Source organism: Symphalangus syndactylus, chromosome 14 (genome assembly GCF_028878055.3).
Source record: "Symphalangus syndactylus isolate Jambi chromosome 14, NHGRI_mSymSyn1-v2.1_pri, whole genome shotgun sequence".
NCBI classification, from domain to species: Eukaryota; Metazoa; Chordata; class Mammalia; order Primates; family Hylobatidae; genus Symphalangus; species Symphalangus syndactylus.
This window is the reverse complement of record NC_072436.2, coordinates 93,977,259-94,001,050: the sequence shown is the minus strand read 5'-3', so window position 1 is coordinate 94,001,050 and position 23,792 is coordinate 93,977,259. Positions and strand designations below refer to the sequence as shown.

Sequence of the window (23,792 nt, the reverse complement as noted above, 5' to 3'; positions counted from 1 at the left end):
TGGCCCGCATCGCAACAGGGCCGGGCGGGCAGCGGCAGGCCAGCTCCCGGGAGGCTCGCCGTCGGGGTTGGGGCCCGTCGGCCGGCCTCTCCCCATCTTTGTGACATGTCAGGGGCAGCAGCAGTGACGGGGCCACCACACAAAGCCAGGTCGTCGGGCGGTGATCTCCCAGGCCAAGAGCCATGATGGCATGGGGAGGGAGCGGGAAGCTAGGCGCCCCCGGGCGCCCGGGCTCCGCGCGGGATTAAAGTGAGCTCGGACTCCGCGGCTGCGGCGGTGGCGGCGGCGGCGGGGAGCGGGTACCGGGCCGGCCGCGAGCGCCCGTCGCGCGCCTGGCTGCTGTGGCCGCGATGGCAGCCAGCGAGCCGGGCTCGCCGAGGCCTCGCCACGCCCCCGCGGGGGTGGAGCCGCGGCCCGGGGCGGGTCCGCAGCTGGCGGCGCCGGAGCCCGGGGCGGAGGCTGTGGCAGCAGTTGCAGCGGCGGCGGCGGCGGCAGCGCCAGGAGGTGTTACAGCAGAGGCGGAGGTTGCTCCTGTACGCGTCCGGGCCGCTCAGCCGGAGCCGCAGCCCAGAGGCGCCGGGCGGTGCGCTGGGTGCTGCTGGTGCTGCTGCTGCTGCTCTCCGCCCTCCGCCGCCCGGGCCCCCGCTGCCGCCCGGGCCCCGGCTGCCGTCTGCGCCCCCGTCGACCCCGCCCGCGAGTGCGCCCCAGCCAGGACGCCGCCCCCGGCCGGGTTTCTACTTCTTGGCCGCACCTTCCATGACTGCGCCCGCAAGAAGATGGCTGCGAAGGGCGCGCACGGCTCCCACCTGAAGGTGGAGAGCGAGCTGGAGCGCTGCCGCGCGGAGGGCCACTGGGACCGCATGCCGGAGCTGGTTCGGCAGCTGCAGACGCTGAGCATGCCCGGCGGCGGAGGTAGCAGGCGAGGCAGCCCGAGCGCAGCGTTCACCTTTCCGGACACCGGTGAGTAAGGGAAGAGGCTGGCTCGCCCGCAGCGAGCGCGCGAAACTCCCCGCCTTCTCCAGGAAGCGCGCCCAGACCGTCCTTGGCCGGCAACGGGCGCCTACTCGCCCACCGTGCTGGTCTTAAGAGCAGCCAGTGTAGTTAGGAAGGTCCTTCTGCCGCGAGAGAAAAATCACATGTAGTTTGGGGGCTTGGAGGGCAGAGAAACGGTTTTTGCTGTCTGTCCTTTAGAATAATGTGGCTAACTCCGTCTACCGTGAAATGGTGGTATCTGCACATCATGAGATCAGTGCATTGGCTGGACTCTTTGCCCCCCACCGCGGGGTGTCCCTAAACTCCATCAGGTGAAGTGTGTCTGTCTCGTCTTTGTCCATAGTTCTCGCAAGTAAAGTTGAAAACGGAGCTCCGTTCGCAGCAGACGGGCGAGGGTTTGACGAGATCCAGGGTGGGGTAGTGGAGAAATGGGGAAGAGGCTTGGCCAGCCTCAGTTTCCTCATCTGTGACGATCTCGGGACACATCCAGCTCTGGCAGTCGGTGGCTTTAGCAGTAGGGCTGGTTTGGCTGGGCCGGGCTCTTGTGCTGGGGCGGGAAAGCACCCTGATGTGGCAGCGGGGAACACCCCGCCCCAGTCTCTAACCTCAAATCCTGTTCCTGGGGCCTTCAGCTTACCCTCCCTGAGTCCTCTCTGTGTGCACAATCACTTAGGAGGCTTTGTGGAAGGAGGCAAGGAATAAATGAACACAGATATAAAGAATTTTTAAAGACTGCCCAGCCTGTGGAAGGCTCTGAGAGGGATAGATCGTGATAGTAATAGTCAACACTTATTTCCTGCTTCCTGTGTGCCAGACATTGTCCTGAGCACTTTAAATCAACCCCGTGAAGCAGGTACTCTTGTTTGTTCCACTTTACAGATAAGGGAACTGAGGCACAGAGCAACTAAATAACTTGATCAGCTAGCCAATAAGTTGTGGAACCAGGATTTGAGCCCAGGTTTCTGAGTACATCCTTTAAAAATCACTTGCACTATTACCTCTCAAAGATGTGCAGCACAAAATCCTTGCCCTTGAAGAGCTCCCACAGTGAATGGGGAGGCAAGAAAGTGATCGGAGGGCAATTGTTTGTGGGGGTTTTTTTTGTTGTCTTTTTTTTTTTTTTTTTTTTTGATACAGGGTCCTTCTCTGTTACCCAGATTGGAGTGTAGTAGTGCTATCTCAGCTCACTGCAGCCTCAACTTCATGGGCTCAAGCGATCCTTCCACCTCAGCCTCCCAAGTAGCTGGGACTACAGGTGCAGGCTACCATGCCCGGCTAATTTTTGCAGTTTTAGTAGAGACGGGGTTTCGCCATGTTGCCCAGGCTGATCTCCAACTGGGCTGAAGCATTCCGCCCACCTGGGCCTCCCAAAGTGCTGGGATTACAGGCATGAGCCACTGTATCTGGCCGCTTTCTCTGTTTTTTAAATTCTTGTAAACAACCCTATTAGGAGGGCAGGAGTTATTGTCCCCATTTTAGACACAGGGACACCAAGGTCCAGAGAGGTCATATAATGTGTATGTGGTTAAAGCCTGTACTCAAGCCTGAGTCTCTTCCACCAAGTCTCCTAGTGTCAGAGTTGGGGACACGGAGCCTGGGCTGGCTTTACTGTGGGAACTGGCCGGTATAAGGAAGGAGATGGAGGGTCAGCAGGGTCTCTCCTGCCAGTTTTGGGGTCTGTGAATGATTTTTCTCCCAGTTAAATCCAGATACACTATCACAAAGCGTGCACTCATACTGGGACACATAGTCATACATGCATATGCACACACAGAAACACGAGGAACAAAAACAAATGCCTCCCAAAGCCCATGCGTAGAGCATTGTTAGGGTTGACTGCTGTTTTGGTCCTTTCTCTACAGGGTTCCTTGATCACTCAAGGGATTGAGAGCTTGTTCTTTTTTGGGGTTTGATGCAGACTCGCCTGCAGCCCTGAAGGGAGATTCTTAACATCCCACCTGGCCTGTTTGACTCTTACAAGTCAGTGATCTGAATCTTCCACAGTTACAGAATTGGGAGAGGTTCTGAGACAGGGGGTTGAAACCCATTTTACTGAGGCCTTGAGGTCCAGTGGTGTCTGATATTTCCTACAGAAACGAAAAGTAGCTCCCAGAGGTAGATTCAGGGGGGCAGAAGGGGAAGATGAGCTGTGGGGACTCTTTCTGATCTGGGGGGATGAAAGATCAGGAGATGCTTCAGCAGAATAGGCCCCTGTACCCTTTTCCTGTCTAAGGTTGCTCCTCGCCACCCAACCAGGGGGAAGGTGCTTGCTACTGTCTTCTCACTCACATCCGGTCTAGATTTGGTCAGGATGGAGCAGGGGAACCCCAGAGTCCTGCTTGCTGTGCTGGGGTTTGTTCATGTAAAAACAAAGAGCCCATCCAAGTGGTTAAAAAACAACTTTATTATGAAGAATTTTCAAAACATTAAAGAACATAAAAGAATGAGTCCCTTGTATCCATCAACCAACTTCAGTGATAGGAACTCACGAAGTCTTGTCTGAGCTATACTCAACCCATTTCTCCTCCACATTTCAGTTTTTCAGTATGTACTTATTAAATAACAACTCTGGTTTTTTGGGTTTTTTTTTTTTTTTTGTGAGACAAGAACTTGCTCTTTCACCCAGACTGGAGTTCAGTGGTATATTTATAGCTTACTACAAACTCAAACTCCTGGGCTCAAGGGAACCTTCCACCTCAGCCTCCTGACTAGAAGGAAGGGCAGACTGGGCAACAAAGTGAGATCCCATCTCTACCCGCCCCCCCCCCCCGCCAAAATATTAGCTAGGCATGGTGGCACACACCTGTAGTCCCAGCTGTTCAGGAGGCCAAGACGTGAGGATCACTGGAGGCCAGGAGTTCGAGACCAGCCCAGGCAACATACCTCAGGCACACGTCAGCAAACTCAGCTAATTTTCAAAATTTTTTGTAGAGATGGGGTCTTGCTGTGTTGCCCAGGTTGGTCTCGAACTCCTGGGCTTAAGCTCTTCTCCTACCTCGGCCTCCCAAAGTGTTGAGATTTCAGGCGTGAGCCACCACACTCAGCAATAAGAACTCTTTAAAAATATAGCCACTGTACTATTATTATACCTTACAAAAATCTAACAATTAGATTTTACAATTAGTTTATTAGAGTCAGGATCCACATTAGGCCACATACTGCACTTGATTGTTAGGTTAGGTCTCTGTACCCCACCCAACCTTTTGCTATGAAAATTTCAAATATACAGTAAAGGTCAAAAAAATTTGCAGTGTGCCGGGCACAGTGGCTCACGCTTGTAATCCCAGCACTTTGGGAGGCCGAGGCGGGCGGATCACGAGGTCAGGAGATCAAGACCACGGTGAAACCCCGTCTCTACTAAAAATACAAAAAAACTAGCCGGGTGTGGTGGCGGGCGCCTGTAGTCCCAGCTACTCGGAGAGGCTGAGGCAGGAGAATGGCGTGAACCCGGGAGGCGGAGCTTGCAGTGAGCCGAGATTGTGCCACTGCACTCCAGCCTGGGCGACAGAGCCAGACTCTGTCTCAAAAAAAAAAAAAAAAAAAAAAAAAAAAAAAAAAAATTTGCAGTGAACACCTGTGTACCTATTAACCTTTTGCTGTGCTTGCTTTATTACATATCTGTTCTCTACTCATCTTGAGACTTTTTAATTTTTTTTTATTCTTAGAGACAAGGTCTTACTCTCATAGCTCACTTCAGCCTGGGCTCAGGTGATCCTCCTGCCTTAGCCTCCCAAATGGCTGGGATCACAGGTGTGTATGCCACTACACCCAGTTAATTTTTTTTTTTAGATGGAGTCTCGCTTTGTCGCCAGGCTGGAGTGCAGTGGTGCAACCTCGGCTCATTGCAACCTCTGCCTCCTGGGTTCAAGTGATTCTCCTGCCTCAGCCTCCCAAGTAGCTGGGACTACAGGTGCACGCCACCACACCCAGCTAATTTTTGTATTTTTAATAGAGACATCACCATGTTGGCCAGGATGGTCTCTATCTGTTGACCTTATGATCCACCCGCCTCGGCCTCCCAAAGTGCTGGTATTACAGGCGTGAGCCACCGTGCCCAGCTACCCAGTTAATTTTTTTATTTTTTGTAGAGATAGGAATTCACTATATGGTCCAGACTGATTTTGAACTCCTAGACTCAAGCAATCTTCCTGCCTTGATATCCCAAAGTGCTGGAACTATAGGTGTGAGCCACCGTGCCCAGTCTTTGAGTTTCTCTTAATCTGTAGTCACCCTCCCCGCCGCCCCACTTTTTTTTTTCTTCTTCTTAAGACTGGAGATTGTTTTGAACATTTCTTCAGTTTTAGTTAGAAGGGGTTTGTTTGAGGCAGATGGTCTCTTGCTAGTTTCAGCCTTTTCCTCCTGGCTGTGGTTGGCAGGTCCCAGCCCTCTATAGTCCTGGGAGGTGAGCAGCTGCAGAAACCACTGTGCTCCTGTTTGCCCCAGCGGGGTGGGGCCTGGTCTGAACCCTGGCCTGGCTGGCTAGACCAACGTTACCTGACTGTGAATGGGTGGGTTGTGGAGAGAGGATCACTGTCATCCAAACATGGGGTCTTGAAGGGTATCCCTGTGACCTGGCACTCTTGGAGAGGCCTGGAGAGGATGTGAGCTGAAAGGGCTGTAAGGAAGGTGGGCACCGAGGCCTTCTATACACGATGGGGCTGGGAGACTGGGTGGCCAGTAAGTGGGGCTTTGGGGCTTTGCTGAGGGCAAGGTGCTGAGCAGGGCTGCAGAATCAGTAACCAGAGTCAGATTCACTATCAGTCTGATGGGAAGGTCTTCTTAAACACCCCTGGGTAGAGAGAAGCTGCAGCACTTCACCAGAACTGGGGTAGGGAGTAGGTTTCGGACAACACGATGATAAAAAGCAACTTGTTTTCGCTTTGGAAGGACAGAGAAGCCTCTATCCACCTGAATCCTTTTTTTTTTAATTTTCTAGAGATGAGGTATTGCCCTGTTGCCTAGGCTGGAGTGCAGTGGCACAGTCATGGCTCCCTACAGCATTGAACTGTTGGGCTCAAGCCATCCTCCCACCTCAGCCTTCCAAGTAGCTAGGACTCTAGGCGTGTACCTCTAACCTCAGCTAACTTTTTTTGTGTGTAGTGACAGAGTCTCACTGTGCTGACCAGGCTGGTCTCTAACTCTTTTTTTTTTTTTTTTTTTTTTTTTTTGAGATGGAGTCTCACTCTGTCGCCCAGGCTGGAGTGCAGTGGCGCAATCTCGGCTCACTGCAAGCTCCTCCTCCCGGGTTCACGCCATTCTCCTGCCTCAGCCTCTCCGAGTAGCTGGGACTACAGGCGCCCGCCACCACGCCCGGCTAATTTTTTGTATTTTTTAGTAGAGACGGGGTTTCACTGTGGTCTCGATCTCCTGACCTCGTGATCCGCCCGCCTCGGCCTCCCAGAGTGCTGGGATTACAAGCGTGAGCCACGGCGCCCGGCCTGGTCTCTAACTCTTGGTCTCAATCAATCCTACCACCTCGGCCTCCCAAAGTGCTGGGATTATAGGCATAAGCCACCACACCAGGCCTGAATTCTTATTTAACAACTAAAAGTCTAGAACTTCTAATTCCAAAACATCCTTCAGTTCCATAGACTGGACAGTTGAGAACAGTTGGATGGAAAGAAAAGAGGAAGGCAAGAGAGAGGTAGGGCAGGGAGAGGAGAGTTGAGCAAAGGAGGAAAAGAAAGTGAATTTCTGCTGCCTACTGAGTGTCTGGTAAACAAACAAGTAGATTGAGTTGGGGGCTGAAAGGGGCAGGCAGAAAGCCTTCTGAGAAGGACCTGAAGTGTCAATCAACAAAATAGTCTGAAAGTCACAGGTATATGAAGGTAAGGACAGTTCTTATCCCTGTCCTTGGATTTACAACTAGCTTTTAACATACTCTTTTAAGTTGTGAAGACTGTTGTTTATTTTGAAATTACCAGCAGCTCTGCTGTGCATGGGATGCAGGAGAGACGGGGTATTTTTTTGGCTGGTTATGTTTTATTCTTGTTACTGGCTGTGACCCTAACAATATTGCATATCTTTATTATCATCTATAAAATGGTGATAATACCTACCTTTCAGGGCTGTAGAGATGAAATGATGCTATATAAAAAAGTGTCTGGCCCATACTAAGCCTTCAACAAATATTAGTGCCTCTTTCACAGTCAGTCACTCTTATGGTTTAGAGATATGTGGTGAAGGATCAATTTTGTTTTCTTTAAATTCTCAATCTGGCCAGGCACAGTGGTTCACATCTATAATCCCAGCATTTTGGGAGGCCGAGGCGGGCAGATCACTTGAGCCCAGGAGTTCGAGACCAGCCTGGCCAACATGGTAAAACCCCGTCTCTACCAAAAACACAAAAAGTCAGCTGAGTGTGGTAGCACATGCCTGTAGTCCCAGCTACTCAGGAGGCTGAGGCAGGAGAATCCTTTAAACCCAGGAGTGGAGGTTGCAGTGAGCCGAGATCGTGCCACTGCACTTCAGCCTGGGTGACAGAGACCCTGTCCCAAAATAAATTCCCAATCTGTTATGCTGTGATACTTTCATAAAGTACAATAAAAATGAATTACTAGAAAAATAAAAGAAAAATACACAAAGTACTACCTCCCAATTTTTTAGTATTAGATTTCAACAGATTGAAAATTACTCTGTCAAATTTCTAAAGGTGTACTGTTAAGTTTCTGCACTCATCTCCTTGGTATTGGATCACAAGCATTGAGAGACCCACACCAGGCCATGGCCGGCCGCACTTGGAGCAGCCCGGGTCCAAAGGGGCATGCTCTGGGGAGGAAGCTGATTTCTCTTGGCATGAAAGTACCCAACCAGACAGCTCAACCAAGCTAGGAGCTCTGGTCCGGGCAGGTCGATGGCAGAGTGCACGGGATGGCCACCGATGGTGCTGTGTCTGGTGGCACGGTGGCCCAAGGGCGCAAGTCCTGCCAGTGTACAGAGGAAAGGGGGCAACGAGACAGGGACCAGCTGGGGGGCGGGGCCAACGTCCTGAGGGGTGCGTTTCCCTCTTTAGGCTCTGACTTCAAACCCCACCCCTGGCTTTACAGAGGCAAAGCAGGTTAGAAGCAGGGAGCAGCTTTCCCCAAGGCCCACAGCTCTGGAATGTGGCTCTGACTGACTGGGTCTATGGCGGTGTGCAAAAATAATTTTTATGTATGTTGCCAAATTACCTTAGAGGTTCTACCAACTTATAGTCTGCCAGCAATGAATGATAGTTTGAACCAGGTACTTTTTTGACCATTTCCTTAAAATGTTAATTTTAAAAGTCATGAGGTACGAAGCAAAGGATCCCATAACAGGTGCCTTCAGAAGGAAACCCCCCTGTGATAGTGTTCTTGGGATTCTGGGCTTTAGAACCATTCTCTGTGGGGAATCTCCCTTATGGTGAGAGATTCTTCTTCAGAGGCATGAAGTTTTTTGTGTTTTTCTAAAGACGGGGTCTCCCTATGTTGCCCAGGCTGGTCTTGAACTCCTGGACTCAAGCAACTCTCCCACCTCAGCCTCCCAAGAAGCTGGGGCTACAGGTTTGCACCATTGTGCCCAGCTAAGGCATGCAGTTTTGGACCAGTGGCTATGAGATGTTAGCAAACTGTGGTATCCTGAGAGTGAGGAGGGAATGGCAGCCCCGTAGATCTGAGAACACTGGTAGCAAAAAGAGCACTTTGAAAAAGATGGCACCAAGCAGGCATTCCTAGGGGCGTTTTTGGATTGGCACGTAACTCTCGATCCTGATGGCTTCCCTGTGGGGTAGTTGAGAGGATCCAATTCACTCAACAGGTATTTACTCGGTGCTTATATTGAATGGTGGGCCTGCTCCTCACCCCAGTTGCTGGGAGGGGCAATGAGCACAGCCACCCAAGAACGATGGTGAAACCACCTTGACCTCAGACCCTGCACACTGAACACCCGGCTCCCGTGCCCGAGCCGCCTCTGCTGTAGGTAGCAGGAATCTGGTGGTCACAAGACGAGCTTTCAGTGTGGTAAAGGGAGGCAGCAAATAAACCAAGCAGTATTTTATTTTTATTTTTATTTTTTGAGACAGAATCTCACTTTATTGCTCAGGCTGGAGTGCAGTGGTGCGATCTCGGCTCACTGCAACCTCCACCTCCCAAATTCAAGCAGTTCTGCCTCAGCCTCCCGAGTAGCTGGGATTACAGGTGCCCATCATCATGCCCGGCTAGTTTTTGCATTTTTAGTGGAGACAGGGTTTTGCCATGTTGGCCAGGCTGGTCTCAAACTCCTGACCTCAAGTGATCTGCCTGCCTTGGGCTCCCAAAGTGCTGGGATTACAGGTGTGAGCCACCGCGCTCGCTAAACCAAGCAGTATAAAACCACCTACCAGGTGGTGAGGGATGCAAATGAGCTACCCTCATTTGCGGGTATACCCTATATGTGAGAGAACTCCAGAAAATGCAGATATTCAACATGTTCGAGGATTTGCTTTGGCAACAAGTAGATCTGCTTCCCACCTAACTCTACCATGGCTGCTAGGTTATCCTGAGTCATGTCAAATTACCTTAAAAATGGGATGGTACGGTGGCTGATGCCTGTAATCCCAGCACTTTGGGAGGCTGAGTCAGGAGGGTCACTTGAGCCTGGGAGTGCCATGATCATGCCAATGCATTCCAGCTTGGGTGGCAGAGTGAGACTCTGTTTAAAACAAACAAACAGACAAAAACACTTAAAAATGCAGAAAACCAATTATGGTTACGTAGAAATTAGGAGCATGTGAAAGTACATTATTAAGCCACTTCATATATTTTTTCTCTTCAATCATTTGAGGAGAATTCTTCTTGGTTTAAGAACTTATTATCCACAGCACAGCGTGTGTATGACTTTGTCCCTTATTTTAAATGCTGAAATTCTGGGAATTTGTCCCCAAGTCCTGGGAACTCTGTCTTCCCAACCATTAAACTACAGCAGAAAATAAATCCAAAGGGGCAATTTGTATTGTGACCATAGTAGAATGCCTGTGTCTTTTCTTTAAAGGCTGTTGAAATTTATGGAAAATGTGCCTTTATTTTCTCAGACCTGAGCCATTCATGTACTGGGTAGGGGTGGTTGGGTGGCTCCAGGAGTGTGCAACTCCCTCCATTATCCGCCTTGTTCAGGGTTTGCTGCTCTGACCCCTACTTTGCTTTTCAGATGACTTTGGGAAATTGCTGCTGGCTGAGGCCCTCCTGGAGCAGTGTTTGAAGGAGAACCATGCCAAAATAAAAGACTCCATCCCTTTGCTGGAGAAGAATGAGCCGAAGATGAGCGAAGCCAAAAATTATCTGAGCAGTATCCTTAACCATGGGAGGCTCTCGGTAAGTCGTCAGCCTTCAAGCCTGAGACCTCCGCTCCTCGTCTGTCTTGCCTCCCATCTGTCCAGTCCTTCCTGAGTCATTTGGTCACCTGAGCAACAAGTCTCCCTTACAAGCTGCCCTTCCACTTACAGTAGCCACTGGCTACACGTGGCCCCTTGAGCACCTAGAGTATGGCTAGTCCACATTGAGATGTGCTGTAAGTATAAAGCATACACAAGGTTTCAAAGACTTAGTACAAAACAAAGAATATAAAAGAGCAGTAACTTTTTATGTTGATTACATGTTCAAATGGTATATTTTGGATATATTGGGTTAAATAAAACGTTATTAAAATTAATTTCACCTTTTACCTTTTTCAGTGTGACTAAAAAAATCTTTTAAATTTTTAAATTACACATGTGGTTCACATTTGTGGCTTACATTATATTTCTGTTGGACAGTACTTGGTTGACTTAATATGTGCCTGGCCCTTTGGGCTCCTTGGTTCAGGGGTCTCTCAGGGAAATAAAACCTCAGTGAACCTGTGACCTAGTTGGAAATAGGCAAACATGCAGAGTTGGCTAGGGACAGAAGAGCTCCATAAGAGGGCAAGCCCATTTAAGTCCACGTGCATTTATCAAGCACCTACTGAGTACAAGACACTGAGGGAGATAGAGGACCCACCTCTTCCTCCCAGAAGTATAGTCACAACTTTCTCTGCACTTCGCTGCTCAAAATGTGGTCCACCCACCAGCAGTGTAGGCATCATCAGGTAGCTGGTTAGAAATGCAATTAAGAATTAGAATCTGCATTTTAACAAGCTGTCCTGGGTGATTCATATGTGCATCCAAGTTTGAGGCTGTGGCTGTGTCAGATTACAATGTATCCTGAGCTATAATAGTGGCATGGGTATGTCATTAGAAACTCAAAGAGGAGGGGGAGGGGGTAAAAAAAAAAACTCAAAGAGAAAGTGATCCTTCCCCTCCCTCCCTTCCTTCCTTCCTTCCTTCCTCTCTCTCTCTCTCTTTCTTTCTTTCTGTCTGTCTTTATTTTCTTCAGGGTCTCGCTGTGTTACTCAGGCTGGTCTCCAACTCCTGGGCTCAAGCGATTCTCCTACTTCAGCCGCCCAAAGCGTTGGGATTACAGGAGTGAGGCACTGCACCCAGCTGATTTTTAAAGAGCTATTCCAAAGTAATATATTCACTTCCTTAAACCTTTTATTCCAACGTGCTGTGTGCAAGGCATTCTGTTGTACACTCTGAGGGCAATCAAGACAAATCCAGCGTGGACCCTGCCCTCAAGGAGGTTGCAGTTCTCTTGGAAAGATAAGTCCTATCAGCAAGTAAATAGCCTTCCTCCAAGGTGGACCATGATAGGAGTGGTATCCACGAGGAAGCAAGTCTGAGGGGGATGCTCTTTGGGGATAAGCAGAGAGCAGACTCCGAGTAATGGCAGTACTAGAATTGGATCCTTCTGGGGCTGGATCTAGACAAGGTTGTAAAGGTACTTTGTGGCTATTAAGGGCAGACTGGAACACCAGGCCGGGATGTGCAGGGCTTATTCTGTAAGGGAGGGAAGGGCCAGGGGAGAGGTGAGTGTGTACTAGAAGTTGAAGGTTACTGGTTTTAGGCTCCTTGACAGGTATTGTAGCACTGGGAGGTTTGTATTGGGTTAAAATAGCTGCCTGACCCTGAGCATGCTTGACCCCACAGACCTTCCAGTTTCTCATCTGCTGGTCAAAAGGGTTGGACCAGATTGGTGGGGTTCAAGCTTTTCCCACCAAGACCTCTTTTCATTTTAAAAACATTAAATTAATAATTAAATGTTAAATTAAATATTTAAAAATTGTTTTTAAAATAAACATGATTCAGGCTTATTGTAAAAATTCCAGTCAACAAATAAGTAATTTGAGTGATAAATAAAAGTTCCAGCTGGCCTATGGCTCACACCTGTAGTCTTCTTAGCACTTTGGGAGGCTAAGGCGGGAGGATTGCTTGAGCCAGAAGTTTGAGATCAGACTGGGCAACATGGTGAGACCCCATCTCTACAAAAAATTTTTTTAATTAGCTAGGCGTGGTGGCTTGCACCTGTGGTCCCAGCTACCCAAGAAGCTGAGGCTAGAGGGTCACTTGAGCCTAGGAGGTTGAGGCTGCAGTGAGTTGTGTTCATGCCACCGCACTCCAGCCTGGGTGACAGAGCAAGATCCTGTCTCACAAAAAAAAAAAAAAGTTCTTGTTTTCCAACCTCACCCTCATGCCCACACCCATCCTCAGAGCTGAGCACTGGTCAGTATTTGACGTGCATCTCCTATGCCTTTCTTTGTGCATTTACAAACGTATATATACACAGATTTTTCTTTTCATAGAGTTGTAAGTTATATATTTTTCACTAAGAAGTTTTATTTAGAGCTTTCTCCATGCCAGTATTGTCTTATTCTTTGTATTGGCTGAATAGTAACCACATATATTGTGACAATAGTTTTATTAAATACAAATTGTACCATATTTTGTTAAACAAAGACATACATAGGCAACAATAACGTGGAGAAATTTACTGTTATCCAGGCCAGAACCAAAAACTTAATGTTGATCTGTAAAATAACATATTAAATGTCATTTGTGGGATTCTTTTTTTGAGACAGGGTCTCACTCTGTCACCCAGGCTGGAGTGCAGTGGCGTGAACATGGCTCACTGCAGACTGAACCTCCTGGGCTCAAGTGATCATCCTGCTTCAGCCTCCTAAGTAGCTGGGACTATAGGCATGCACCACCACATCCAGCTAATTTTTAAATTTTTTTGTAGAGACAAAGTCTTGTCATATTGCTCAGGCTGGTCTTAAACTCCTGGGATCAAGCAGTCCTCTCGCCTCTGCCTCCCAAAGTGCTAGGATTACAGGCGTGAGCCACCGTGCCGGGCCATCGTTTGTAGTATTCTCTATCTCACCCCCAAAGATCAGGTTGTAGTTGGGGTGACCTTTCTTGGCAGCTGATGCAGTCTCAGGTGGATTCCTGTGCATCCAAGTAGCCCTGCTGGATGAGAAGGAGAGCTGGGAGAGGTGGGTCCTGAGGCCCCTCCTTGGGAAAGCTTGAAACCCTTTCCTTTTGGTGATCCCCAAAACCCTGTCCAGCTCAGTTGTGTGGAAATCAGTGAAAACAAGCCACTTGTCCTAAACTCTGTTCTCCACTAGGTTGAGGCTTTGCACCACCCCATGCAGGCCTCCAAGGAACCTTCTGCAACGGTATTTACTATTAGCCCCATTTGTTTTTCTTTTTCTTTCTTTTTTTTTTTTTTCAATTTTTTTCAATTTTTTGTAGAGACAGGGTTCTCACTATGTTGCTCAGGCTGGTCTCAGATTCCGGGTTTCAAGTGATCCCCTTGCCTTGGCCTCCCAAAGTGCTGGGATTACAGGCATGAGCCACTGTGCCCTGCCAAGCCCCATCTCTTGAGACCCAAGAAAGGTGATCACAACCCAGGCTTTTGGTGTCTACAGCCCATGCTCTAATGCTGTCTCTCATTTCTTGGTGCTGCCTCCCAGAGTACTGGGGTGGAAATAAAATAATGACTGGGAAAGTTGGGTTCATGTGAAAGATGGTGATCACACCCCCACTTTTATAGTTCCCACGTTAGTCTGTGAAGTATTTCCTCATCCGTTCTTTCCTCATACCTGGGTATTTCCATGAAGTCCTTTTTCGCCTTTTATTGACAGGGACAGTGAGGCACAAAAGGAGTAGGTGATATGCTGATCCACACAGTAGAGGGGATTGCTCCCCTGGTAAAGCGACCTCCGCGTGGCACCCTCCCACTGGGGAAGGGGTTCTGTTCCCTGACTGTTGGACTGATAGACCAAGAATATTTCACATTCAAATGCATGGGTCCCACAGAGTGCAGTGTACTTTTAATGCTGCCAAGTAAGGACATTAAGAAGCAAAAAATAGCAGCAAAATGATACCATCTTCTGCTCTTACTGTGCTATAACAGAAAAACAGTTTAGCATTGAAGGGCAAGGTAGATGTTCTTTCAGAACTAAGAGCCTTTTTTTTTTTTTTTTTGAGACAACGGAGTCTCGCTCTGTCACCCAGGCTGGATGACCCAGAGTGGCGCGATCTCGGCTCACTGCAACCTCCGCCTCCCGAGTTCAAGCGATTCTTCTGCCTCAGCCTCCCGAGTAGCTAGGATTACAGGCGCCCACCACCACGCCCGACTAATTTTTGTATTTTTAGTAGAGACAGGTTTTCACCATGTTGTCCAGGCTGGTCTCAAACTCCTGACCTTAGGTGATCCGCCTGCCTCGACCTCCCAAAGTGCCGGGATTACAGGCGTGAGCCACCGCGCCCGGCCGAGCATTTTTTTAAATAGTGTAAATGTGGCTTTATAAAACATGCCCTGCGTTGTCTAATTTTTCCCCAGCTTGGTGGAAGCTCTGTTGTAAACTGCCAGTGGTCCTCCAGGAGCCACCACTAGCCACACCCCATCAGCATGTCTGAAATGTCCTTCTCTGCCTCGCTGCCCTTGTCTCCATGTGCAGGATAATGATAATTACGCATACCCTGTATTTATCTTGCTCTTTTCCAAAGAATAGTTCAAAGCTCTTTTCTGGACTTTGCCCTATTAATGCCCTCAGCATCTCTGTGATAGGTGGTGAGGAGTAGGTGTTATTATCTCTCCCTCACCTACAAGGAAGACGCAGCCCAAGCAGGGAGGAAATGAGCCTGTGGCTTGAGACCAGTGCCGGGAACGCAGAGTCACTGCCCAGCTTGGAAGGAGTGTGGGCCGCATACCTCTGGGATGTGTCATCTGTGGCCCTGGCCCAGGGAGTGGGTGGCCTATCTGGGGAGACTAGCAAATCCCCTCAAAAGATTCAGCTTTGGAGAGTTAATTAATAGAGCAAGCAGATCAGGCGTGCAGAGGCTGAATGGGCCCATTGGTAGAGGCATTGGAGGAGGAGTTCAGCTGAAGGGAGCTCCCTGGTAGTCAAGGAGGCTTTCAGGAGAAGGTGGGCCTGAGCAAGGCCCCAAAGGATGGAAGAGGATCTGGTTAGGCCAGGGGGAAGGGGACCTGAGGAAGCACAGGCAAAAGAGGAATGTGGATTTACAAAAGCCAGAAGGACCAGTTGGGAAGGTGAATTTGGCTTGCCTGGAGCCTGTCTGTGCCACGCTCCATTTCTCTTGGCTTCTGAGAGGGCAGTAGATGGTAAGGAGTGCTGGAGGCTTGCCCTGGGGTCACAGGGACCCCAGACTCTTACCTCCCTGCAGGGAGACAGGGGTAGCACCTTCCTGCCAGTGACAAATGCCAGGGGTAGGACCAGAGCTGCACCTTTGGGGAGCTTTATGGACAGAGTGGTGCCTGTGTGGCAGGAGCAGTGCCCAGGGCCTGGCCCATAGGCATTGTGAGCCAGCTGAGGACAGGATCAGAGGCAGGGGGCCAGAGCAAATGGCCTGAAGAGGCGGGAGGTCACAAGGAGAACTGGGGCCATGTCCAAGGTCAGAACTCACACGCCAGGGTGGCACAGCCCAGGGCCAGCACAGCCTCCCTCAGGCAGCAGCACAGGAGCCCAAGCCACAGTGGGGGTGATCAGGGCTGACCAGACCACTCCAGGCCCTAAGGGAGGCCCTGAGAGTTCCTCTGTGGGGTAGAGATTGAGATGTAAGCAGCTTTTGAAAAAGGAGGGAAAAGAAAACAGGTTTAAATTCAGCCATTCTTGGCCTCCGTGATTCTGCACTTTGACCCATTTCTGATAGGAAGAGGATGGTGATGCAGCAGGCCCTCTCCTCAATCTGTTCCTCCGCCACTGTAGGGGGAGGCATAAGCTTCAGGGCCCCCACAGGCTGTTTCTAAGGCCTTTCACCTAATTATGATTTGCATATACGTGTACACAAGAGGACTCCCAAAATGAGAAGCCTGGGGCTCCACAAAACTTCACTCCATCTCTGACACCCCACTTGTGTTTAGAATAAATGCCTGAGCTTCTGAGTGCCCCACCTGGGCTGCAGTCTTTGGGGGGCTTCAGGAGAGGGAAGACAGGGCCTAGTCTTCAAGGTCTCTGGAGTCTTGCTGGGGGCATAAAACACACACACATGAAACAATTAGGGACTCATAGGAGAATTTCATCGAGAGCCACAATGTAGGCTGCAGACCATAGGTGAGAGCGGGGAGCTGTCGGCATGTGCTTGAGCATCAAAGAAGGCTTTGTGGAGGAGGAGGGGAGTTCTGAGCAAGGTCTGAGGCAAACGGTCCAGGTTCAGTGGCGGGTGTTCACCCCAAGGTACCTTTGGGGCAGGCGCTGGTAACATGTCCTTGTCCTTTCAGCCACAGTACATGTGTGAGGCCATGCTGATCCTGGGCAAACTGCATTACGTGGAGGGCTCATACCGAGATGCCATCAGCATGTACGCGCGGGCCGGGATTGATGACATGTCCATGGAGAACAAGCCCCTGTATCAGATGCGGCTGCTGTCGGAGGCTTTTGTCATCAAAGGTAGCTGTGGGTGCCAGCCTGGGCTCCCCTCCACTGTGTGCAGCTCGTTGCACTCTGACTCCCAGGGCCCTGCTGGGCTCGTGTCCAGATTCTTCACCCCTCGTAGTGCCCATGCCCTGGCACTGGTGTCCAAGGTGGATGCTGGTGGCAACCGGCCATGTTGACATTGCCTGGTGCCTGGGACATCAGGAGACTCAGATTCTCGCCCTAGCTCTGTCAACAAGAATTACCCTACTGTGTGTACCCTTGGGCAATCACCTCTTCACCTTCTTTGGCCTCAGTTTACTTCTTTGGAAGATAAGGTTGTAATACCTGCCCTTCCAGGGTTACCATGACCAAGAGTCATCAGCAGAGTTGTGTAGCAAGGTTGAGAAAGGTTTACAAAGTATGACCTCTCACTGGCAGGCTGGCTCTGCTGACTGGTGCTGGCCCCAGAGCAGGTGCTGGATGCTGTAGGAGTCTGCCACTCCTCAGTGATTTGTCGGGCACCTGCCGTGAGTGGCCCAGGGAGCAGGGGCTGAGACCCAGTGATGAACAGGTCAGAACCAGTTCCTGGAGGAGCTCTTAGCCTTCCAGGGGCAAGGGGTGCTCCAGAGGGGATTTAGGGACACGGGTCAGTGATGCAGGAATTTTATGAGGGGGCTGTGGACAGCCCAGCTGGGGAAATCATGCCATTTAACTGGACCACAAATGTGTTCAATGTTAAAGTCATCCTACGGCAAACTATGTGCTTCAGGCTCCTTCTTCCCTGGATCCCTGGCTGCGGGAGCCCCTCTGCCCAGCCTGCTGTCCGGAATCTTGGATGTTTGATCGTCTCTCTAGTGCAGCACAAACCAACCCCCAGAGAAAAGTCTAGAAAAGATGCCTGTGGCTCTGTGGGCATTTGGTGCCTGGCATTTGTAGAGGATGTGACACCCTCTATTATAGATAGGGACATTCTCTCCATCTTGTGGGGAAACTGAGGCCCAGAGAGGCTAACTTGCCCAAAGTTACCCAGATTCATGGTGGAGCCAGGACGAGAACCTCCATGCTCTGACTCCGGCCTTGGAATATGAGTTCTCCAAGGCCCTGCAACACACACTCAGTTTCCCCTGTCTCCCCTGGGTCCCAGGAGGAGTGACTGTGACATCTGTGGAGGGCACACCCTTCTTGACTCTGGCTGGTGGGACTTCTGAGGGGGTTCGCCCACCCAATATCCTTGGATCCCTTTTACGTTGGGTCCACGCCATGCCAGGAAACCTGGCAAGATGGTCACTGTGGGTGGACCCAGCGCCAGCCAGCGGGAGGGCAGGTGCCTTTCTGGGACGGCCCGGTCTATGGGTGGTCTTCTCCCTTTGCTCTCTCATCCCCTGCTCTGCGCGTCTGGCACAGGCCAGTCTTGGGGGTGATCTGCATTTGGCATTTGGGTCTTTCGGGTCTCTTAGAAACCCCTTCAGCCATGGATGCCCTGAGCGGAACCCCCTTCCTCAGGCTTCCTTTCCGGGACTTTCTCCTGAGCCTGGCTCAGGATGGATTGCCCCCCTGTCTCCTGCTCTCTCCTCTTTCCAGCATGCCTCCAGCTTCTTGGGGGAACACAGTCCCGGTGGTCAGAGGTCCTGCAGGGGAGGTAAGGAGCCGGGTGCCACGCGGGCTGCTCGGTTGCGGGCTGTGCTAGCTCCCATTCCCCAGTGACTGCACATGGCCTCCCCTTTGCCTGCCTCCTCTCTGCCTGTCCTCCTCCCTGTCCTGCTGCAGTGACCATGCCTGCTGCCCAGCATGCTGAGGTTTGCCTGACCCTGTGTGTGCTTGAGACCATGCACGTGGCCACCAGGGTGTGCATGATGTTGATCTGCCTGGGTTTGGGGGATCTGGTGGGTCTTCCCATGCAGAGTAGAGGCCACACCCTTCAGGGGCTGAGGACTCTGGTCATTGGTCCTGACTCCGTCTGTGAGCATGAGGGTGGTGGCAGCAGGGGCCACAGAGTTCACAGGATGCTGATATTTATTCAGCCCCCCTCCATGCCAGGTAGGCCCTCATTGAGTCCACTCTGTAACCCTCTGAGATGGTGTTCCCCTCATTCTTTGTCATGGATGAGGAGTTAAGGTTGGAAGAAGTGAGGTGACTCATTCGAGGTCTCACAGGAAGTGGCAGAGGCAGGATTTGAACCCAGGCAGCTGGAGCTTGTGATACTGTTGCTGAGAATCCTAGGATGAAAGGAATCAAGTGATCCAGGCCAAGCCCTCATGTTACAGTTGAGGAGACTAAGGCTGACAAAAAGGAAGCAGCTTGCCCAAGACATCAGTTAGCATGTATGTGAACTGGAGCCCTCCGTCCCAGGCAGCCTCTTGTTCTTGGGCTCCGTTTGACGCTGGGCTGCCTGCAGGAGCCTGACTGACCCACACGCAGCACTCCTTGCCAGACTATTAGGCCATAGCTTGACTGGCCATTTTTCACAGGAGTCTGTTCTGTGGTTCTGTTTGGTACTCTCAGGGGTTGGGGAGTCTCAGGCACACCTGGCTGGAGGAGGAGGACAGGGCCTGTGTGTCACAGGGGAGCCTGAGCTGTCAGGCTGGGAGGCTCTGTGGGGGCCCCAGTGTGGAGCGGTTCCAACATGGAGCTGCTGTTCTTTTTAGGGGAGTCAGGAGCAGGCCCTGGGTCTCTTTGCCTCTACCCTCAAAAGACATAAAAACATACTCCTCTTACCCTCTTTCCCCATCAGAGCAGAGGGACTTGCACTGTGACCCTGTAGGCGTCACTCACAAAGGCCCGGCCTTCCTCTGAAATGTGCCTCTGTGTGTTACACCCAAAGATGCTTTCTGATTCCCGGAGAGGCTTTAGACATCAACCCAGGAGCCTGAGTGAAGGGGCAGTTGCAGCAGTCTTGGGTTTTCATTAGCCGGAGTGCAGAGACATCACATGCATATTTGTGTATATAAGGTGTGGGGGAGTACATAACCTCTGCCTCCTCTGAGGGGAAAAGAGTTATTTTCCATGTCACATTTGTTTAGAAACAATAGAAAAACCGCATGTTCCCCACTAAGATAGAAAAATAAGACAACTTCATGGGAAGACCTATTGTTTCCATATCCAGGTGGTCTGTGCCCAGCCACCAGCATTCCTGGTCCCCTAACATTTGAGTCACACATGTGCTCAGACTGACCAGGTCCAGCCAGGAGTAGAAGACTGGATTTTAGGGCCTCTTGGTAGCACCTGGGAGGTGGGCTGGGCCCTGCTGGAGGCTCTGGAAGAAGAATCACCTCTTCCCTGGTCCTGCCTTCAGCTGCTCCTGGCTGCAGAGAAGTAGTCATCATGTTGACCTGTTGCTCAGTAATGCCCTGTCCTATGGCCAGCTGCTCCCAAGTCACCTTTGGCCTTGGGCAGAGCCTCCCCTGCCTGTCAGAATCCCCTGTTTGGTTCTTCATTTCCCAGGTACCAATTTCCTGAGCTCCTCTGGTATACCTGATATTTGGTGGCATTCCCAGAAACGTGGGGTACAGACCCATCCCTGTGAAAGCTGACCTCTGATGTATGTCTCTGATGTATGTGCATGTAGGGGGATGGGAGGTAGTGGGATGATCACATGTGCACCACCCAGGAGCTTGCAGGGGCCCTCCCCAAACCCACTGAATCAGAATCTACACCTTACAACTTTCCCGGTGATGTACACGCACATTACGGTTGGTGAGACACTGCCCTGGAACACTTGTTTAATAAGTATTTGTTGACTGATGGTTAACCTTCATCTCTACTCTGTAAATGGGAGGTGGCTGTTACGCCCATTTTAAGAATGAAGAAGCTGAGGAAGTTTATGCAGCCTGTAAGTAGCATTGGTGGCCAGATGGATGTCTCTAAAGCTTGTGTCCCACCTGTAACAGAGGAGCCCACCAGAGGGTGCTGGGAGGCAGATTACAGTTGCCTCCAAGATGGGTCAGACAGATGAGGACTTTCTCCTCTCTGGGCCTCCTTCAGCCCTGGCTTGAGTAGGGGCTACAGCCCTGGCGAAGCCCTGCAGCCATTTTCTTGGCATTTGCTTTCCCAGGGCTGTTTGTGGGTATTTGTGGATGAGTTGTTCAGAAAATTTGCTTTTATATTTCACCTAACATCTGTCATCTTGGCCTAGAGTGGAAGCCCGCTCCTCTCCTACCCTATTCCCCAGGCCCTGCCATGGCCCCCTTGTAACTTCTGCCAGCCCACTGACCCCTGACCAACCATGTCAGATCAGGGGAAGGCCCTGGAAAGGAAATGTTCCCGGCCGATTCCAGGTGCAGGTGACAGATATATATTCAGATGAAACAGCTCCATTACCATTCTTGTTTGTTTGGTAAAGAGGGAAGATCATCCATTTACTCTGTATTAAAAATAATCAGGCCGGGCGCAGTGGCTCACACCTGTAATCCTAGCACATTGGGAGGCCGAGGCAGGTGGATCACGAGGTCAGGAGATCAAGACCATCCTGGCTAATACAGGTGAAACCCCATCTCTACTAAAAATACAAAAAATTAGCTAGGTGTGGTGGCGGGTCCCTGTAGTCCCAGCTACTCGGGAGGCTGCGGCAGGAGAATGGCGTGAACCCGGGAGGCAGAGCTTGCAGTGAGCTGAGATCACACCACTGCACTCCAGCCTGGGCGACAGAGCAAAACTCCATCTCAAATAAATAAATAAATGAATGAATGAATGAATGAATGAGATCACACCACTGCACTCCAGCCTGGGCGACAGAGCAAGACTCCATCTCAAATAAATAAATAAATGAATGAATGAATGAATAAATAAATATAATAAAAAATAATCTAGGCTGGGTGCAGTGGCTCATGCCTGTAATCTCAGCACTTTGGGAAGCTGAGGTGGGCAGATGACTTGAGGTTAGGAGTTTGAGACCAGCCAGGCCAACATGGTGAAATCCTGTCTCTACTAAAAAAAAGAAAGACAAAAAATTAGCTAGTCGTGGTGGCATGCACCTGTAATCCCAGCTACTCGGGAGGCTGGGACAGGAGAATCACTTGAACCTGGGAGGCAGAGGTTGCAGTGAGCCTAGATCACACCATGGCACTCCAGCCTGGGTGACAGAACAAGACTCCGTCTCAAAAAAACAAAAATAATCTAGAATGCTTTGGTTTCAAGGCCCTTCTAGGATGGCCTGTCTGCAGTGCTTCCCACTCCCTTGGCAGTACTCTCTGCATTTGACTCCATGTGCTCATGGCTGTGAGCCCTGTCTTCCACTAAATTCCAAGCCTCTTGAGTACAGGTGGTCATTTCTTTTGTACCCTCAACCAGTCTCCCTCTCTCCTTTCCTGAAGCCCCACCTGTCAGCCTAATGAGGTCTGCTCCTGGTGTCCAATATAATCTGTGAAGTTCTTCCCTTCACTTCTTCTTGGGACATTGTCCTTGCCTTTTTTCTTCACTCTGCACATAGCTCTGTCCTTACATTCTCCTCCGACACAGTTCGGTGCTTCCTGTGTCGGGAGCTTCCCTTGGTTGTTCAGCCTGCAGCATCGTCTCCCTCCTCCCAGCTCACTTGGACCTCACCTCAGTATGCACGTCCATTCTACCCAGTTAGGGGTCAGTATGTTCCTCCACTGAGTGTCTGACCTCTTGCAGTTGTATCCCCCAAGGCTCCTGGCCCACCTTCCACAGGAGGAGGTAAAATTTGTCAGCAGTTGATTCAGCAAACACCTGCAGAGGATGCCAAGTTAGGGTCACTTCCTTTGAGGGAGTGGCAGGCGGGTGAGCAAAGCATGCTCCTGGAGGGATGCAGCTCCAGGAGAAGCAGCTGTTTGGAAGACCCCAGAGTGGCTGGTGTGCTGCTCCTGCCATGGCTTGCTGGGGCAGTATGGCAGACTTCCTGCCTGGCCGTGGTGTCTCGGCCATATGGCTGTCTCTAGTTCTGTCCCATGGGAAGCTCTGCCTTGACTCTTGGCCTTTTGGTCACCAGAAAAAGCCATTTGTGAAGAGTCCCCTCTGGGCTTTGCTTCTGGGCAGCCCAGCCCCTGATGGGAGTGGAACACTTGAGCCTACCTGATAGGTTGAACAGTACAAGGGCTTGTTTGCCAGGTTTGGGGTCTGTCTGCCTCTACAGCTCCTTAAAACTCTGTATTAATAAGCCTTTGGGCAATTGGCATTGCATCATCTTCATGGGTGAGAACCTAGAGATAAAGATTGTGTTGACTTCAAGTCCATGGATCTAGATCCAGGGCTCAAGGGTCTGTCCCTCAGCAGCAGGCCTCAGGGCTCCTCTCAGGCACCCACCCCTGGCTCTCTGGCAGTGCAGTGAGAGCTGCATTAGGGGGTCCATGTGAGGTTTGCATGGGGAGGGATTCAGGCCTTTCCAGCCTTGTCTCCTAATAGAGTCTGGTTCCCTTGTCTCCTCTGGTACTGCCTTCAGCAAACACAGAGAATTTTCAACTCCAGTTACCTGACTTCACTCTCAGCTGTCTTGCGTTGTTTTATACAGGCAAAGCTTTCTTATTCAGAGGGGCTGCCAGGAGTGATGCTTGTAAGGCTTTTTTTTATAGGACTTAGCATGGGCCCCAAGAAGCATCCGGCATAGGCCAGTATCCTGAAGTGTTCCACCACATGCCCAAGGTCTCACCTCAAGACAAAATAGGCTGCATTCCAGCCGGTAGTGCTGCTGCTGTGTATCTGGAATTCCAATTTCTTAGCTTGGAGATGGCAAAGTCCTCACTGCCCCACCTGACCTCAGCCCAGCCAACCCTGTATTTCAGGAATTGTCCCCTCGGACACCATGCCTCTGGGGATCAGTTTCTGCATAACCAGACTTATGGTTGTAATGACAAATGTGCAATTCCAAGTAGTTGGAAAGTAGCAACAAAAAGGAGGAGGGACTGGATATTTATGGCCCCTTGTACTAGAAAGTTGTTGGAGCAGCATGGCATCAGGCATAGCTGAATCTGGGGGGCTCAGCTATTGAGATCAGTTGAGGTCTTCCTCAGCAGCTCCAGGAGTACATGGTTCTTACAGCATGGCACCCACAACCTCAGAAGGAGAGAGTGCCTGGGGAAGCTTCTCATGGACCTTGCTTGGTCTCATGCCTACCCTGG

General features: G+C 50.6%; 1 protein-coding gene across 1 annotated transcript in view; it reads left to right on the top strand.

Moving 5' to 3' along the window:
* Window positions 1-363: 363 nt before the first annotated feature.
* TTC7A (tetratricopeptide repeat domain 7A) overlaps window positions 364-23,792 on the top strand; it is a 135,611-nt gene continuing 112,182 nt past the window's right edge. The window contains 3 exon segments of the mRNA XM_063618049.1: window positions 364-960; window positions 10,138-10,301; window positions 16,587-16,755. Coding sequence (XP_063474119.1) covers window positions 777-960; window positions 10,138-10,301; window positions 16,587-16,755 — 517 coding nt within the window. The 5' untranslated portion in view covers window positions 364-776.